Below are 17787 nucleotides of genomic sequence, written 5' to 3'. Positions count from 1 at the left end.
CACTCTAACCAAGAAATACACAAAGCCAGGTCTCCTCTCTATAAAAAATAAAAAGAACGACAAGAAAAGATGTTTATTATAGTCAAGCACAAGCACAAATGGGGCACCAGTCCCCGTCCACTCCTGGACCGCAGTGTCCACGACACCCCAAGGCTATTCAACTTTCCATCTTCCTGCCAAAAGTGGCTTCAGTCTTGAGGAGGATCTGCTGGCCAACCATGCCTGTCTAGGAAGAGAATCTCCCTGACTGGGCTCAGATAGATCAAGAAGATCTTTAGGTCAGTAGGAAGACTTATGTGGTTCACGAAGTCTTGGCTTTTCGGCGTTGGGTCCCCCAAAGCAGAATGGAGATGGATAATGTGGTGGATCCCAGAATACCGAAGAACATAAGCAGTGAGAAGGAACCCTATGAATGACAGACCAAAAAACCCCTCATACATCGTGACACCAAGGACTACATCCTAACACCTAGTTCTTTCCTAGTCCTTATCCAGGGCAATTCTCTTATAGTTTCCTTCTCTAGATGATTTGCATCAGCTCTGGTCTTAGGGCTCTTCTTTCAGAGAGGTTCTTCTTTATGCATTTCTCTTATCCCTAATTCGAAGGCCTAATTCCTCACCTGGCGCATACACTTGTAGCCATGGAAGCCATCAGCACAGACACATTCCAAGAGACCTGGACCATCAGGTACACAGGATCCATTCTCAGGACACATTTCTGTGAGCCAGAGAAAAACAGAAGACATCACTGAATCTCATTATGTAGGTTTGTCAAATACCTGCTTCAACTTAGATTCTCTCAACTATTTCTAGGTCAAAAGCAGAAGAAAGAAGATTTCAAATAATCAGAACATAACAACAAAGTCAAAGAGAGAAAGACAATTATCCTTCATATGTAGAATATAAGAAACAGCACAGAGGATCATAGGGGAAAGGAGGGAAAACTGAATGGGAAGTCATCAGAGAGGGAGAAAAATTGTGAAAGATTCTTTTTTATTATTATTATGTTCAATTAGCCATCATATAGTACATCATTAGTTTCTGATGTAGTGTTCAAAGATTCATTAGTTTCGTAGAGAGATTCTTAACTATAGGAAACAAACTGAGGGCTGCTGGAGGGGAGGTGGGTGGGGGATGGGGTAACTAGATGATGGGCATCAAGTAGGGCACGTGATGTGATGAGCACTGGGTGTTATACGCAACTGATAAGTTATTGAACACTACATATGAAACTAATGATGTACTGTATGTTGGCTAATTAAATTTAAATAAAAAATTTTTTAAAAAGAACATAACAATACATCTTACAACCTTTTCTTTCAAGGGGTTAGAGGTTCAGAAACTTGAACAACAAGCACTTAAGCAACTTAGTACTGTCAGATCTAAAATGGAGAATATAAGGGATGAAAGGCAGTTCCTGGAAGGGTGGAGGTGAGACAGCATACCTTGGTCCCCAGTGCTGTTGCAAAGGTTCCTTTGCCCTTGGCAGGTTTGGTTTTTTATATAGAAGGTGACAGTATTCCAGGCATTAATACCTCCAGGACAGCTGACATCTTGGGGCAGTATCCTGAACACAACACAGGCAGTCATAATGCACAGCCCAAAATTGCTGAGCTCACAGCACTGTCCCTCTTCGGTTCTCTCCCCAACCCTATACCCTTACTCACAGAGTCTGGAGCTGGGTAAAGCCACGGAAGGTGTTGGCCAAGTCATCCTTGAGGGGGTTTGCTTGCAGGTCTCTGCAAAGCACACACTGTTAGCCGTGTGCTCTAGGAAAACACTCTACTTCCATTCACACATCTTCCTGGGCTGGTAATCCAGTTCTCATTCTGAGTTGTCCAAGTTTGGACATTAATATTCAAACATCTTTTTAGGAGTCCATCCTCAAAGACTTTCCCATCAGCCCTTTATCATAGTTGCCGTTGGGGAGGGAGGATAACCAACCACTTACATGATGACGGCAGTATGTGCCTGAGGAAAGTCTGGACCAGGGTCCTTCAGAGAACAGTTCTGGAGATCCAGCCTGAGGAAACACAGTAATCAGTGTAATTATATGTCTCTCTTCACCTCTGGTAAGCTAATATAACCCTCTTTTCAGCTAATATTAATTGAACACAGCTGCGTTCAGGGCCACAAACTAGATGCTGTGGTAGATTCTGCACTGTCCAGTTCAGTCACCACTAGCTACATGTAGCTATTTAAATTAGGTAAAAAAGGGGCACCTGGGTGGCTCAGTCGTTGAGCGTCTGCCTTCGGCTCAGGTCATGATCCCAGGGTCCTGGGAGCCCCGCATCGGGCTCCCTGCTCGGAGGGAAGCCTGCTTCTCCCTCTCCCACTCCCCCTGCTTGTGTTCCTGCTCTCACTCTCTCTCTCTGTCAAATAAATAAATAAAATCTTTAAAAAAATAAATAAATTAGGTAAAAAAAATTCAGTTTCTCATTTGCACTAGCCACATTTCAACTATTCAGTAACCACTCACCATGTGATCAGTGGCTACTATATTGGAAAGTACAGATATGGAACATTTCCATCATAGCAGGAAGTGCTATCGGACAGTCCTGTTCTAACCAGTGTATCTATGCATCTGTGCATATATTGGAAAAAATTTGTTCCTTGTCTAGGTTAGTGAATCTTCACAATGTAGCATTATGATTCTCAGATCCACAAAGGCCTTCAAATGGGGAAAAAATTCAAGTCCCATAAACGAAAGTTTTTTCCAAGTGCATTTTCTACCACAGACTGAAGACAAATTACTGGATATTAAGGACCATGCCACATTATTTTTCCTTCACTATCTATTGCTGTCTGTTCCTTTATTCTTCAAATATTTACTGAGTGCCTATTTTTTTAAAAGATTTTATTTATTTACTTGACAGAGAGTGAGAGAGCACAAGCAGTGGGGGTGGCAGAGGGAGAGGGAGAAGCAGACTCCCCACTGAGCAGGAAACCCAATGCAGGGCTGACCTGAGCCAAAGGCAGCTGCTTAACCGACTGAGCTGCCTAGGCACCCATACTAAGTGCCTATTAACTGCGAAAATTGGGAGAATGAAAAGAAAACCCTCAGTATCTTAGTTTTCAAGTGGCTTACAATGTAGTAGAGGAAGACCATCACCAAATATAAAAACAACATAAACATTAAATTATCATCTGAAAGAAATCACAGGACAATATATGAATAATTTTGAGTGGTACAGACACTAAGGGTTAGAAGAAGTAAAAAAAGATATTCTAGCATTGAGTAGTAGAGAGCATTACAGAAGATGCTGGAATTAAAGGATGGATATGTTTTAATTTGGTGGAGGAAGGAAATTTCAGATAAGGAGGCCTGAATGAACAAAGAAACAAAAGTGGAATGCTTTTGGAAAGTAGGCAAGTCTGGCTCAAGCCAGACCCTCATGAAGGGTTTTAGTGGACAAATAGTTGGAAAAAAAATGTTTGAAAAGTGGATTGAGACCAATCTGTAGTGGTTTATGGTTTGAACTTTATCCTGAGGGCAACAGACAATTCTAATTTTAAAACCAGAGAGGGATGATGGGAAAAAAATTGATTTTCAGATAGCTTCCTATAGAGAAGTATTTAGGTAATTAGGGAGAGAGGAGAATGGAAGCAAGACAGGTGACATTTAGGATTCTGAAGTGAGGGTGCACTCAAGAGGAAATGTATAATAGGAAGCTAGAGGTACTCATGTGTACCTTCAGGTTGGACAGGTGGCCAAGGATACTAAAAGAGATCTAGTTTGGGGAAACACCTGCACGGTGGTTAGAGCTGAAACTGTACGAAGAGTGAATCCTCAGAGTGTAAAGGAAGAAAATGCAGGGACTAACCTTCATAAGGGGACAGAACCTGCAGAAGAGGAATCTGCCTCAAAGACAAACATGAATTAACCGGAAGGGAAGAATACCCTATTAATAAATTGCCTCGGAGGCTAACGGAGCCATTTCATGGAAATATACACTAAGTAATCCAGAGTTGAAAATAAAAGAACAAAACTTCTTTTAAGAGGAAGCCGTAGGGGCGCCTGGGCGGCTCAGTTGGTTAAGCGTCTGCCTTCGGCTCAGGTCATGATCCTGGAATCCTGGGATAGAGCCCCACATCGGGCTCCCTGCTCAGTGTGGGGAGTCAGCCTCTCCCTCTGCCCCTGCTCCCGTACTCTCTTGCTCACTGTCTCTCAAATAAATAATCTCTTTAAAAAAAAAATAAGAGGAAGCCATACGGAGCTTTTTTTTTAATGGGCAAAAATTGTGACTTCTATGCAGTTTCAACCAGGAAGAATCACAGGGTTGTTTACCTAGCTAAAAATGCTGTAACACAGAATCATGGTTTGGATGCCCCCAAAACAGGCACGGATATTTATCCCAAAGCCAATCAGGCAAGCCTTTAAGAATCTGGGGGGAGAGGCGGTGCCTGGGTGGCTCAGTGGGTTAAGTGTTGGACTCTTAATCTCCACCCAAGTCTTGAACTCAGGGTCCTAAGTTCAAGCCCCACATTGGGCATGAAGCCTACTTTAAAAAAAAAAAAAAAAAAAAGGAATCCGATTTGGGAACTCTTCCAGTATCCAGAGTTGTCTTTTCCTCCCTCACCCCACGATGGTGCCCTCCTGATTCAGGCAGCAGCGGGAGTGCAGCCTCAGCTCTGGTGTCTGCTTACAATAAAGGGTCACTTCTGACAAATCCCGCACACTCCCTGGACACAGCATGCATATCTGCAAAAGAGAAAACTATTAGAATTCCATAAAGAAAAGCCAAGAAAAGAACAAATAGGTAGCAAAAGTTAACTGCCAGTAAGTACACTCTTCAGAATCCCTTTAACACTAGGCAGGTAAGTGTCCTATCTTCATATATCAAGTTTGCCTACGGGATTCATTTCTTCGCCTAGAGCCAGGAGCTAAATCAGCATACTAGACTTTCTGCACCAGACCTTGCCCAGGAAAGGCCCTCATCTTTGAAGATCACTATTCGAACATATTTCTTATGCCCTCTCCAGTGACTTCTCAATCTGACAGACCCGGTTTGGCCAGGTATAAAAGCATACAAAGAACTCATCAAGCTTTACACAAGGTACAGTACTGCCAGAGCACGATATACGGCATTCGCGCGTGACGAGCTTGAGGAAGAGCCAGAGGACTCGTCGGTAGCCGAAAAATTTAAAGTTATTCAAAGATTAAGGAACAAGGAGATCAAATTTTAAAGCTCTACGTCAGCAGGGCGAGGGCACCGGGAGACCTGCGCGGCGTGAGTACTCAGGAGCCGGAGCCGGCTGGGCTACAGCCAGGGAAGCCTCAGGGACCAAATCGGAGCCACGGGCGGGCTGGGGAGAGGGGAGAGCCGAGGGCGGGCGAGCGCGAAACAAGGTTGCCCAGCAGCTCTGCTTCAGCCCGACCTCTAACTTGCTTCTGTACCTCGGGTAGCGCCAGAGCCCTTTCCGCGCCCAGAGCGAGGAGCAGGGTCGCTGCCCAAGGGACCAGGAACGAAGGACTGCCCGGCCCGCGAGGAGACATTTTTTGCTCCTTTCGTCCTTCTCAGCGCCTCGCGAGACTTGCGCGTGTGGCTCCGCCCTGCCAGGGCGTGGCGTAGTCGCCCGGTACGGGCTGGGGCTTGCGGCTGCTCGAGGAGGTTAGAGCTCTTCTCTGCGCGCCCCAGTCCCCGTTAGGGCGGACTGGCCAACCCCCTCTCCTTTTCCCCTGTTAGCGAAGGCCTCCCCGCCGCCGCTCTTTCAGCTCCATATTCCTCGCTTCCGGACGCCGAGGTCGCGTCACCGCAGTGGCTCGGTGCCCACTCCGTCCGCCCTCAGTAAACATGGCGGCGCCACGTGAGGCAGCCAGGGGGCGGGCGGGCCCCCCCGCCGCTGTCACTCAGCCGGCATATGGCAGGGCGGGCTCGGCCACTCCGCTGCACCCAAAGGTGGAGACCCGGCAAATGGGCTGCACCCGGGCGGGCCAGCGCATGGGGGCCAGTGCCCAGAGGCTCCCAAGAGTGGCGCGGGGACGGGGAGGGGCAGGGCGAGCTGGTTCCCCGCGTGGAGGCGCGGGAAGATCTGAGTTGAGACCGCGTGGTGTAGTGGTTAAGCTACCTCACGTGTGGAGGGAAGGCGGGAAGCCAGCAAATAAAGAGGGTAAGGGTGATAGAAGAGTGAAGGGCAAACCCCGGCGGGAGGAGACGAGCCTGGGGAGGCTCCGGGCACCCTGGCACCTTCACCTCAGTCCGGAGACCGCGTGGCGGCCGGATCCTTGGTGAGGAGGGAGGGGCGGGGTAGGCGCTTGCCTGCCTTCTCAACTCCTTTTCCTTCCCAGAAAAACGGAGCGATGCTGATCTCAGGACAAACGACTGGACCTTCTTAGCCCTGGCGGAGCCACGGAGGTAAGGGAAAGGCGAGCGCTACCCCAGGGTGGCCCTCGGGAGCCCCGCGCCCGGAGGGACTGAGTGTTGCCTTTGATTATAGGGCCAGGCAAAAGCTCGTCAAAGCTGACTCGTCTTGAGTGGCCGGCCCCGGCTTCCCTTCCACACACCGCAGGTATGTGGAATCTCCTTGAAAGGATTTACTTTCAGCTGGCTGGCATGTTCTCTAAGGCGTTGATAGTTCTTAGCCTTTTAATGAGGGTACCGAAGCTTTCAGACCTCGAGGAATTCTAAGCACAAGGGCAGATTTTTAAGGAATCTTTTTTGGGACAGTGGGTCCTGCAGTGGCCCCCTTTGCCCTTTGTAGGAGTCAAGGCAATTCAGTGCAGGCCGTCAAAGGGGGTACGGTGGTGTAGAATGATGGTCTTCCGTTTCTGTGTGTGTCATACTTTTAGAAAGGGGTCTCACAGCCCACTATTTTGTGTCCTGTGTGTTACAGTTTTAGTGAAACCACTCTGCTCTTTTGGCTCCTCCTCTCTCAGGGAGATGCAAGTCCATGGGGTTTAGAGCAGTGTAGTTTTTAGAAAGCCACTATCCTGTTCTTAGAATCAGAATCATGTCTGAGGAACACGTTGTTACTGGGTCAGGTTTTTCCTGTCTTGCCTGGCCCTGTCTTCAGCCATCCAGGAAGGTTCTCTACACCTTATGCAAATAGAATTCTATCTAGAAGCTTCACCAATTTACCCCAGCAGGAGAGTTTCCAGTTCTGTATGTCTGTGTTCTAGTCTACACTGAGATCGTTTTTCCTTTCCGTAACCAGCGTAGCCTTATCACTAACCCTTTACAGCTACGCATTCTTATTTGCACACAGCAGACACCTCTTATTCTCCAGTATTTTCCATCACCTCTATCATAGTAAAATTTACCAAAGAGGAGTGGGAACTAAAGATGTTGCAATGTACAAAGGCCCAGGGCATCTTTAGGTTAAACCAGAGTGGCCTGTTGGGAACACTATTCTGGGTACGAACATTTGTGACTCGTAGAACATGTAATCCTAGAGTTGCCGCCTCTGATTTCCTCTCTTTGTTGGCCCCACGAGGTTCAGAGTTCAGGTTTGGTCTCTGTAAGACCATATCTTGCCAGCCGGGTGACATCTGCCCAAGAACACAGTGTGAGTGAACCAGAAGACAGCCAGGCTGATCTTTCTCATAGTGGGCAAGAACAGAAGACATAGGTTATATTAATGTGTATCTAGACTAGTTGGAATCTAAACTTTGTTCCGTGAATGACTGACTACAATTAACATTCTGCTCCCGCCCTGGTTCTAGGAATAGTAAGGATGGGCCCCTTGGTAAATCACCTGTCCTACCTGCAGATAGCACTCTTTCTTTCTCCCTTGTTTTGTATCATGCCATGTGACCTTAAGGAAGTTCTTTAACTTTTCTGACTCCGTTTCCTTGAGAGCTAGAGAGTGTTCATTTAAAGTTCATAAACAAGAGGTGGTGTTTTAAAAGTGATAGCAAAGGGTACTTTTTCTTAAAGTTTGTAAAGTTCATGGCACACAGCTGGGTTACAAGAAGTAAGAGCTGAGTTGCTTCACTAAAAAAAAAAGGGGGGGGTGTTCAAAAAGCGTTAATTGTCATCATTTAGGCTATCTGAAAACCGACATGCTTTGGTATCTTTTTCTCCATATCAATGAGTATGTCGTGGATATTTTCTAAAGACATTATGGTATAAATGAAGAGTGGATGGATGGGGAATCAGTAGACCTGAGCTCTAATCTAGACTGACAATAATCGGCTCTGTGGTTCTGGAAAGATCACTTGAGTCATCTGGGCTTCAGTATCTTTGTTGGTAACTGAGGGGGGTGGTGATAGTGATCTCTGAATGTTCCCTTAAGTTTTGAAGTAGCATAATCCTGTCCTTGTTCTGAGGATAATGCTGTATTTCTTTGAGGATTAGTATTTTTGGTGCAGGAGTCAGAAAAGCAACTTTCCCGTTTCCCTGGGCTCCTACTTTGTAATTCCCTCTAGCACACAGTGCCAAGTGTGACTTACAGTGAAAGCCTAATCTAGCTAGGAATGCTGTTGAATGTGAGCTCCCTGTTCCCCACTCTGGAGCCTCTAGGACTGAGCTGGAGTTTGGGGGCCATAGGGTGATAGGGCCATTTGGATCACATTGATTGGTTCCCTGAAGGGGCCAGAGCAAATAGTTGCTGAGCTTCACTCCGCCCCTAATTCCTGATTTCACCTCAGCTACTTATAGAGCCAGACCCTCAGCTTCTGCTCAGCTCCAGACACACACAGCTTCTCCAGGCAGCACTGCCTCAGAACGGAGATTACTTCTCTAGGTAGGTTCCTGCTCCAGGAGGAGAGGCGCACTTTCCCTGGCTGTTGTTCCCTTGCCCCCCAGCTCCCTGGCTGGTTTGCTTCTCTGTATCATAACTCTGAACTCCTGGCTCCCGCACATTGCCCTCACACTTTTGAATCCCAGCACTCTCCCCAGATCTGCTATTGACTGTAGTGTTGCTGGGAGAGTTGCTGAGAGATGGGTGGCAGGGCTTATCTAGTAGTGCTGGGGAGAACAAAGTGGTTGGCCTGGGGATATGTGGAATGGAGTTTGGGGCTGCCATGTAGGTAATCGCACTGGGGATCAGTGCTGAAAAGGGGTCCTGTTAGGAAGGTGACACTGGGAATAGGGGAGATGGGGGCTGAGGCTGGGGGAAAGAGAGGAAACCATGCTGTTATTAGTCTCCCTTTCTTCTTCCCTGCTGGGCTGTGGCGCCAGGCTGGGGTCTGCTGGCTTAGCACGCTGTAGTGACTGGGTCTGTGCCTGCAAGTGGGGGCAGGGAAGTCTTTGAGAAGAAATGTGGGCTAGAGTTGATTTTTCTTTTGTGATTGGGGTGGAGACCTAAGAAGGTTAGTTTTTTGGTTTTGTTTTTTAAGATTTAATTTATTTTAGAGAGGAGGGTGAGGGGCAGAGGGAGAGAGAATCTCAAGCAGACTCCACACTGAGTGCAGAGCCTGACACAGGGTTCGATCTCACAATCTGACTGCACCCCCCAGGCACCCCAAGAAGGTTCTTATATTTCACAGCTGTGTATGCCCAAAATGATCTTGGACAAGCAGTTGTCACCTGGCTGTCTCACTCTGCTGCTTCCTTCCTCCCCTACCAAATCCATACTAGGACCTCTAGACTTACAAGGGCTGTGCAGAGCTGGCTGGTCCAGGTTTGATGGGTGTGGGATATACAGGCCTGAGGATGGGTGCCCATGAAGGCAGGGTAAGCCTGACTAGGAGCTGATTCCTTTGCAGCTCACTTGGACAATGTCACTTGGTGGAGAAGGACTGTGAGATCGTGGCTAGAAGCCAGGTTGTAGCCACCTGCCTGCCACTGCCCAGCTGAGTGGCAGCCCAGAGCCCAGGAGCAGCACGTGGCCGTAGGCCACAGACACGGCGAAGATATGAGTGTGGGGGTGAGCACCTCTGCTCCCCTGCTCCCAGCCTCAGACACAAACACTGTCACATCTACCTTCTCCCTTGTGGACTATGTAGTGTTTGTGCTGCTGCTGGTTCTCTCCCTTGCTATTGGGCTCTACCATGCCTTTCGTGGCTGGGGCCGGCATACTGTTGGCCAACTGCTCATGGCAGACCGAAAAATGAGCTGTCTTCCTGTGGCTCTGTCTCTGCTGGCCACCTTCCAATCAGCCGTGGCCATCTTGGGTGTGCCGTCCGAGATCTACCGATTTGGGACCCAGTATTGGTTCCTGGGCTGCTCCTATTTTCTGGGCCTGCTGATCCCTGCACACATCTTCATCCCTGTCTTCTACCGCCTGCATCTCACCAGTGCCTATGAGGTGAGTGGGGAGGAAGAGGGGCACATAGTACCATCAGGGTCAGGAATAGAAAGAAGGAAGAGGCCATATATGAGGGATCTGGGTCCCTGGACCTCTTCTGCCTAATGAGAATGATGAGACACATTGTGTGTTTCCAAGTTCTTTCTGGGTGAGGTCAGGTGGGGAGAGGAGGGTGCTGTGCTGGGAGGCCCAGAGCAGATATGAATTGAATATTCCTTCACGTTCCTGGGTTTCTTGAGGGAAGTCGAATTGTGGGGTAGAGTGGGGAGCAATACCTTTACTTACTTATATATATGTATATGTGTACGTACATATTCCTACCTAGTACCTGGAGCTCCGATTCAATAAAGCTGTGCGGGTTTGTGGGACCTTGACCTTCATCTTTCAGATGGTAAGTAGAAATGAGGGGAGAATTTGAGCTTGAGATATGGTAGAGGGACCCAAACTCTGGTATGTTGAAGGATTCTGAGCTTTTCCTGCTCTCAAACTGGCAAGATTGAAGATCTCACTAGGGGTCAGTGTCCCTGAAGCCACCAGAGGCATCCTGCTTCCTATTCCTTCCAGTTGCAGCACAGTCACTATGGTGGCAGCAAGCCAAGATTTGGAAGAAGGGAGAGGGAAGTGAGCTGAGACGAAGGGAGGCCATTAGGTTATTGGAGCTGAGGTCCATCTTTTCCCTTCCCTCTGCCCACCCTCCTTTCCCCTCCCCCTCACGTTCTCTTTTCCATATGCAACAGGTGATCTACATGGGAGTCGTGCTCTATGCACCATCATTGGCCCTCAATGCAGGTGAGGAGTCACAGCCCTTGGCTCTCAGCCACAGCTGACTGGGAAAACACCTTTGGGAGGGGCCGGTAGAGGAGAGTGTGCAGAAAAGAATCCGACCTTGGCCAGGGAGTTACTTCCCTGCATGGACTCTTGACTGGTCTCCGCTGGAGGTGGAAGTGCCTTGGCTCACCTCACCTGAAAGCTAATCAAACATTACCATGTCTCATCTGAACTGGTTAATCAACACCTTTTGGTGGGATTCAAACATTTTTTTTTCCATTGTGGTGAATGATTTATTTCATCCTTTTTTTTTTTTTTTTTTAAAGATTTTATTTATTTATTTGAGAGAGAGAGAATGAGAGACAGAGAGCATGAGAGGGAGGAGGGTCAGAGGGAGAAGCAGACTCTCTGCCGAGCAGGGAGCCCGATGCGGGACTCGATCCCGGGACTCCAGGATCATGACCTGAGCCGAAGGCAGTCACTTAACCAACTGAGCCACCCAGGCGTCCCGATTTATTTCATCCTTAATGACCAAATGCCTCATGTCTTACTAGGGTTTTTCTGCTTTCTCTGTTGGGAAACCCTCTTCCAGAGACAGGAATGTGGTTTTTATCTGTTTACAGTGACTGGCTTTGACCTGTGGCTGTCAGTGCTGACCCTAGGCATTGTTTGTACTGTGTATACTGCTCTGGTAAGTGTAGTAAGTCTTAGGAGACGGAGAGGAGATGGGAGGGAAAGGAAAGGAAGGGATGAGGTAAAAATGTAGGTGAGGTGGGATGGAGCTCTGGAGTGGGACGAGACAGGATGTAGGAGACGGGCTGGGACTTTGGTGGGGTAGGAGACGGACTGGGACTGATGTCAACAGAGGCTCAGCGGTTATGCCCCTGGTGGCAGTATAGTCCCTTGCTGGTGGTAGGTGTGGTGTCTTCACTTGTGGATGGTTTTAAAGACGTCTGTGGCAGGCATGCTGTCTTTGCCTTGCAGGGCGGGCTGAAGGCAGTCATCTGGACAGACGTGTTCCAGACGCTGGTCATGTTCCTAGGGCAGCTGGTGGTTATCATTGTGGGGTCAGCCAAGGTGGGCGGCTTGAGGCATGTGTGGGAAGTGGCTTCCCAGCATGGCCGCATCTCTGGGATCGTGTAAGTACACCCCTTCCCCTGGCTGGGGTCTGTAGTGCCTGGGGGCCGAGCCCATCCTAGAACCTGAACTCAGGGCTGCAGTAGACAGGACAGGCTGTGGAAGCCTTAGGGGCAGCAGTGAGACAGGTGGGAAGCTGGCACTGCAGAGATGGAAGGTGATCACAGGGATCTGGCTGGTGGGTAAGGAGGGTCAAGATGTTTTTAGTACCTGGCATGAGGCTGTGGGTTGGAGGGATAGAACCCTTCCTCCATCTTGCTGTGCTGTTTCTTGTGTCCACCCAGTTCTTGCCTTCAGTAGCTCCTTTGCCCTGCAGCAGCGTCTCTGCTCTGCCCCCCGTTGTAGGAGTGTGAGGAAGGCTGTGTCTGTCTGGGGCTATGCCACAGTGACCAGTCGGTGTCTGTTGTAGGCTGGATCCAGATCCTTTTGTACGGCACACTTTCTGGACATTGGCTTTTGGGGGTGTCTTCATGATGCTCTCCTTGTATGGGGTGAACCAGGCTCAGGTGCAGCGCTACCTGAGTTCCCGCACGGAGAAGGCTGCTGTGCTGTGAGTACAGGGACAGGAAGACCGGGGAGGAGGAGAGGAGAGGGGGCCCCGTTCCACGGGGCAGGGGGGGTTGGGGCAGGATGCCAGAGCATACACACACACCCATTGGGGTCAGGATATGGGTCTGCTTTCTGGAGCTCGGAGACGTGCCTGAGGGTGTCTGTTAACAGCCTCTGTCTCCTTGGCACTGGTCTCTCTGCAGCTCCTGCTATGCAGTCTTCCCTTGCCAGCAGTTGGTCCTCTGCATGAGCTGTCTCATTGGCTTGGTCATGTTTGTCTACTACCAGGAGTATCCCATGAGCACCCAGCAGGCTCAAGCAGCCCCTGACCAGGTGAGAAGTCCTCCCTGGCACCCTTCTCTGCCCATGAGGGCCAGCCTGGCTCCCCAGGAGGAGTATCTGGTTGGCTGCAGAAAGGACTCTCACCCTGGGTAGGAAATGGATGTAAGTTGTTTTCCACTTGGGATTCTACAGTCTAGCACATGAGGGTCCCAGCCCCTGGCCGGCATCACCTAATCATAGTGCTCACCCTGCTGGGGTGGGGACCTGCCTTTATTATTGGCTCACCACTGTACCTGGTCTCCTGTAATCCTTACAACAGTCTCATTTTACAGAAAAGAAAAAAAGCCTCATCGAGGTGGCCGGAATGCTCATCACACTGCTAGTCAGGGGCAGGGTTGGGAGCTGAACTGCGTCATTCTCTACCTAGAGCCCATTTTCTCTCCACTAACTGGGACACCCTCAGTGCTTAGCCCCCTTCTTAATCACCCACTCTCCATAGACTGGTAGGGGCACGTGCAGGGGGCTTCCCACACGCTTCACTCTGGGGAAGGGTTCCTCTCTCAAGAGAGCTGTGCACTTCTGCTCTGCCTGCAGTTCGTCCTGTATTTTGTGATGGATCTCCTGAAAGACCTGCCAGGCCTGCCTGGGCTCTTTGTTGCCTGCCTCTTCAGTGGCTCCCTCAGGTACCCTCTTCGACCGTTTCCCTCAGGCTTGGTGCAGCTGAGCCCTACTTGGCCCAAGGTGACAGGTAGAAGAGGGGATCTCTCTGAGTTTCTCAGTGTGCCCATCCATCTATAGATGATGAGGGACAGCTCATCTGTGTAGAATAGAGCATATCCTCTCCCAGGGGATCCTCCTTGCTGGTGAAGGATTCTTCTAGGAATTGATTCTACTTGATCAAAACCTGTATCCTGTTCAGAAAGGACAAGTGCCCTTGCCTTCTGGACCTCTTCCTCAGCTGCCAACCGTGAGGAATGAGGATGGCTCCTGGCTGCGTATGTCCTCTCCTGCCTTTAGGGCGCTCTTCCCTCAGTAGGGCCCCTGTTGGTTTTGCCTCTCAGCTCCCAGGCTCAGCACAGCTCGTCTTTGTCTTCCTCCTTTCAGCACCATATCTTCTGCTTTTAACTCATTGGCAACTGTTACGATGGAAGATCTGATCCGACCCTGGTTCCCTCAATTCTCTGAAGTCCAGGCCATCATGCTTTCCAGAATCCTCGGTGGGATTATGCTTCCTCATTTTTTCAGTTGTATTCTTTCTAAAATAAACTCTAAGCACTGTCATCAGTCTGCTTCACAGCACCAGCTTTAGTCTGGGCTCAGTGCTTGCCAAACGAAGCACACAAACTTGTTGACATCTCAGGGCATTCCCTGGGAAGGTCTCTGAGTCACACAGGTGGGAAGACCAGGTGGGAGGGCCTGGAACTGGGGCAGGAAGTAATATGCTGTTTCCAGGGACACAGAGGTAATGGTTTGGCTGGGGAAGGAGCTTTGCTGTACTTTTTCTCCTTTCTTATCTCTGCCTCTTTCCTCCCTTCTTTTTCCCCAGCCTTTGGCTATGGGCTACTTTGTCTGGGAATGGCCTATATTTCTTCCCAGATGGGACCCGTGTTACAGGTAAGGACTGTGCAGAGAAGAAAGCAATTTTTAAGGGAGAAAGGAGCGGATTGAAACAGGAAGTTGAGGAAGACAGCTGATGTGAAGGGAATGGTATAGGGATGGGTGTCAAAAATTGACCTTTGATGGACCACCGTTAGCTGTGTTCCCTAGAGTTATTCCCAGGACATTGTCAGCTCAAGACATCTGAGGGATCAGCCACAGAGGACAACCCAAAGTACATTCCCTTAACATTCCCAGGATTTGCCCTCTGGAATCCTGCATTCTGATGTTTCCAGGTAGAAGATACAGGCAGATCTGACAAGTGGGGCGCTGGGGCATTGGCAGGTGGCTGTGCTCTACATTGGTGAGGCTGGGGTTCTCTGAGCTTGAATGTTCTCTCGTTTTTTCCTCATCCCTGTCCCCCACAGGCAGCACTCAGCATCTTTGGCATGGTTGGGGGGCCGCTGCTCGGACTCTTCTGTCTTGGGATGTTCTTTCCTTGTGCCAACCCTCCTGTGAGTGATCCATCTGGCTCCACAGTTGTGTACAGGGGTGGACCTGAGAATTATCTTGGCAGGGCTCTCCCCATGAGTTCTGGGAACTGATGTGAAGATTTATTAGGGCTGGCATCATGACAGGAGAATGTGTTGTGTCTCTGGGCAGGGTGCCATTGTGGGCCTGTTGGCTGGACTCATCATGGCCTTCTGGATCGGCATCGGGAGCATAGTGACCAACATGGCCTCCCGCATGGCACCCTCTCCTCCTAATATATCCAGCTTTTCCCTGCCTAGCAACCTGACCTCTGTCACCATGACCACACTGATGCCCTCGACCACCCTCTCCAAGTGAGTTGGGGCTCGCTCTCCTTGGTGAGAATAGCTCATTTTTGAGGGGTTTCCCAGGGGTCTTGCTAAGGGATGGGCCACCAGAGTCCTCAGGGAAATGTTAGGTGTTGGGTCCCAACATCCGGGGGCTATGTCCCTGAGGAATGCCCTGTCAGTGAATTGCTAACTGTCCTTATCCCGGTTCTCCCCAGGCCTACAGGGCTGCAGCATCTCTACTCCTTGTCGTATTTATGGTACAGCGCTCACAACTCAACCACAGTCATTGTGGTGGGCCTGATTGTCAGTCTGCTCACTGGTGAGGGCGTGTGGAAGTGAGACTGAGGGAGGCCACTCAGGGAATCTGGCTCTGGGGGAAAACTGACCCTGCCCTCTGGGCTCCTTGGGCTTTTTGGCTGAGCTCTGGGAGGTGGGCAGGGGCTGGGAACCCAGAGCCCTGAGAACAGATGGCTTGCTGGGTGTGCACTGGTTACATGGTAGGAGACTCAGAAGTGCCTTTGCCTTCAGGAGGAATGCGGGGCCGGACCCTGAATCCTCGGACCATTTACCCAGTGTTACCAAAGCTCGTTGCCCTGCTGCCCCTGTCCTGTCAGAAGCGATTTCACTGCATAAGCTACAGCCAGGTAGCAGCTATGTTGTCTGGATTATACCCTCCCCTCCCTCTCTTACTGCCGGACCTTCCAGATTCTTTTCCCTCCCTTTCCTTTCTTCTCCCCAGCAGCTCTCATTATTTGTCTGAACCTGGACCATCCCCCAGTGACTGCCCTGGCTTCTACCCTCAGGGGAGTGCTGACTTGGTGGGCAGAAGGGTCTCAGCCCAGAAAGTTGCCTAGTGTGCTGGCCTTTCCTCTCCCTACCGCCCCCACCACCACCACCACTCACCTCATGCTTTGCTCCTCCCTTTCTCCCCCACTGCCCTTTGCTGATCTCCCTTCCAGCAGGGATCAAAGCAGTGTCTTCCACCTTTTCTGCCTGAGTTCCTTCACCCCTTTGTCTCATGTTCATCCCACCCCCTCCACTCCCTTTGCTCTGTGTTCTCCAGGACCTCTCAGTGGACACTGCTACATTTCCGGAAAAGATGAGTAATGGGATGTTGAAGAACAGCAGAGACAAGGAGGTCACGGCAGTGCCTGAGGAAAGCTCAGCCCACCAAGGCAACAGCCCCACCTTCATCCTCCAGGAGACCTCACTGTGATCTAGGCTCAGGTCCCAGTGCCAGAGGCCATCCTGTAATACAGTGATGAGTTAGGTGATACACAATGTAGGGGCAATCGAGAACTGGATTATCTAGCCCACCAAAGGACCTTGTTTTTAGGTGTTTGGGCTGCAGTAGAAGCTGTCGTGTCATGGGAAGTATGAGGATAGGACAGGGTTTTTACAGCCTATTCTCTATAGAGGACCAGGCTTGCAGGGGATAGGATTTTGCTAGAAAAGGGGATCAAAGCAAATCCTCTGGGAAATGGGAAATGGCTTCCGATTAACCATCACCAGGCTCCTTTGAAGTGAATAGAAACAGTAGTGCTAGTTACCACTGCTCTGGGGCCTGGTTTGACAAGGTTGGCCATGTTTACCGTGAAACACAAAGTTGTCTCAGCGAGCTGTTGCTTCTCTTGTGGTACTATTTTAAGTATAGATTCTGTCGGCCACAAAGGGTCCGTGACTACTTTCTCATTATCTGTGACGCCCAGGCCCCTCTCATTCTTACCTGTCTACCTCCATTCTTGAGGGGGAGGGTTTGGTGTCCCTGAGAGACCTCAGAGTGACATTCATCTCCCTTGCGTAGAGTAGAGAAGCTTTCCACCTCACTGCCCCCACCCTCCACCTATGTCATGGGCACTTGGGGGCGGAGCAAATACTGATCCGAGAAACCAGGGCATGACCAGGTCCACTGTGGAGTGTGCCATCCACCTGGCACACCACTCTAGTGTCATTTTGTTGTTCATGTTCATGTTTCCTTTTTGGAGTTTCCCACAGATCTTTGTTCCAAGGGAATAAAAACTGTTATTGGACCTAGAATCTGGGCTTCTGTACTGTTCACAGCTGTTCTCGTCATCGTCATCGTCCCCCCTGGTCCCATCCATGGCAGGGGTAAAGTGCTCCCTCCCCTGCACAGGTGTTCCTCTGCTGAGGAGAGGTGGAAGGGGATTGGCACTGGCTTGTGGAGATTTGGAGACGGACTGGCATGTCTTCAGGGACAGCATTGGACTCATCTGGGTGGAAATGCACACTCTCCCTCTGCTGCTTTTCATCCCCTGTGGCTCATTCTGTCTCCTGTCCCACCTCCACCTTGTCCTTGGCCAGAAAAATTATTGCTGCTCAGATTTTCACTTTTGGGGCTGGAGGAAGAATGCTGTTATTTGGCTTTAAAAATAGAACATTTGAGCTGGACTCTTGTGAAGAACACTGTGCTCAAACCCACCCAC

General features: G+C 49.8%; 2 protein-coding genes across 6 annotated transcripts; one reads left to right on the top strand and one right to left on the bottom strand.

Annotated features, from left to right (window-relative positions):
* Positions 1-37: 37 nt before the first annotated feature.
* Positions 38-5773, bottom strand: ATRAID (all-trans retinoic acid induced differentiation factor). The gene is made up of 7 exons (XM_032391632.1): positions 5398-5773; positions 4580-4701; positions 1951-2022; positions 1667-1738; positions 1445-1566; positions 620-717; positions 38-406 (listed from the first exon to the last, which is right to left on the bottom strand). Exons 1-7 carry the CDS (start codon positions 5494-5496, stop codon positions 302-304), a joined length of 690 nt encoding a protein of 229 aa, XP_032247523.1. The 5' UTR covers positions 5497-5773; the 3' UTR covers positions 38-301.
* SLC5A6 (solute carrier family 5 member 6) lies at positions 4710-17380 on the top strand. 5 transcript variants are annotated; one of them, XM_032391631.1, is made up of 19 exons: positions 4710-5230; positions 6289-6355; positions 6438-6509; positions 8590-8684; positions 9649-10190; positions 10516-10581; positions 10928-10979; positions 11582-11649; positions 11943-12097; positions 12505-12645; positions 12848-12977; positions 13521-13609; positions 14031-14143; positions 14473-14540; positions 14951-15037; positions 15186-15367; positions 15559-15662; positions 15872-15987; positions 16407-17380. In XM_032391631.1, the coding sequence occupies exons 5-19, from the start codon at positions 9798-9800 to the stop codon at positions 16557-16559; spliced, it is 1917 nt and encodes a 638-aa protein (XP_032247522.1). In that variant the 5' UTR covers positions 4710-5230; positions 6289-6355; positions 6438-6509; positions 8590-8684; positions 9649-9797; the 3' UTR covers positions 16560-17380. The 5 variants fall into 5 exon arrangements, with proteins under 5 accessions (XP_032247522.1, XP_032247518.1, XP_032247520.1 ...); XM_032391627.1 differs by lacking the exon at positions 4710-5230 and adding an exon at positions 5547-5611; XM_032391630.1 differs by lacking the exon at positions 4710-5230 and adding an exon at positions 5808-5899.
* The last annotated feature ends 407 nt before the right edge of the window (positions 17381-17787 follow it).

This window comes from Phoca vitulina, unplaced genomic scaffold, assembly GCF_004348235.1.
Source record: "Phoca vitulina isolate PV1807 unplaced genomic scaffold, GSC_HSeal_1.0 scaffold63, whole genome shotgun sequence".
Classification (NCBI taxonomy): Eukaryota; Metazoa; Chordata; class Mammalia; order Carnivora; family Phocidae; genus Phoca; species Phoca vitulina.
The sequence above is the reverse complement of the archived record's forward strand: the minus strand, read 5'-3'. Positions and strand labels throughout refer to the sequence as shown.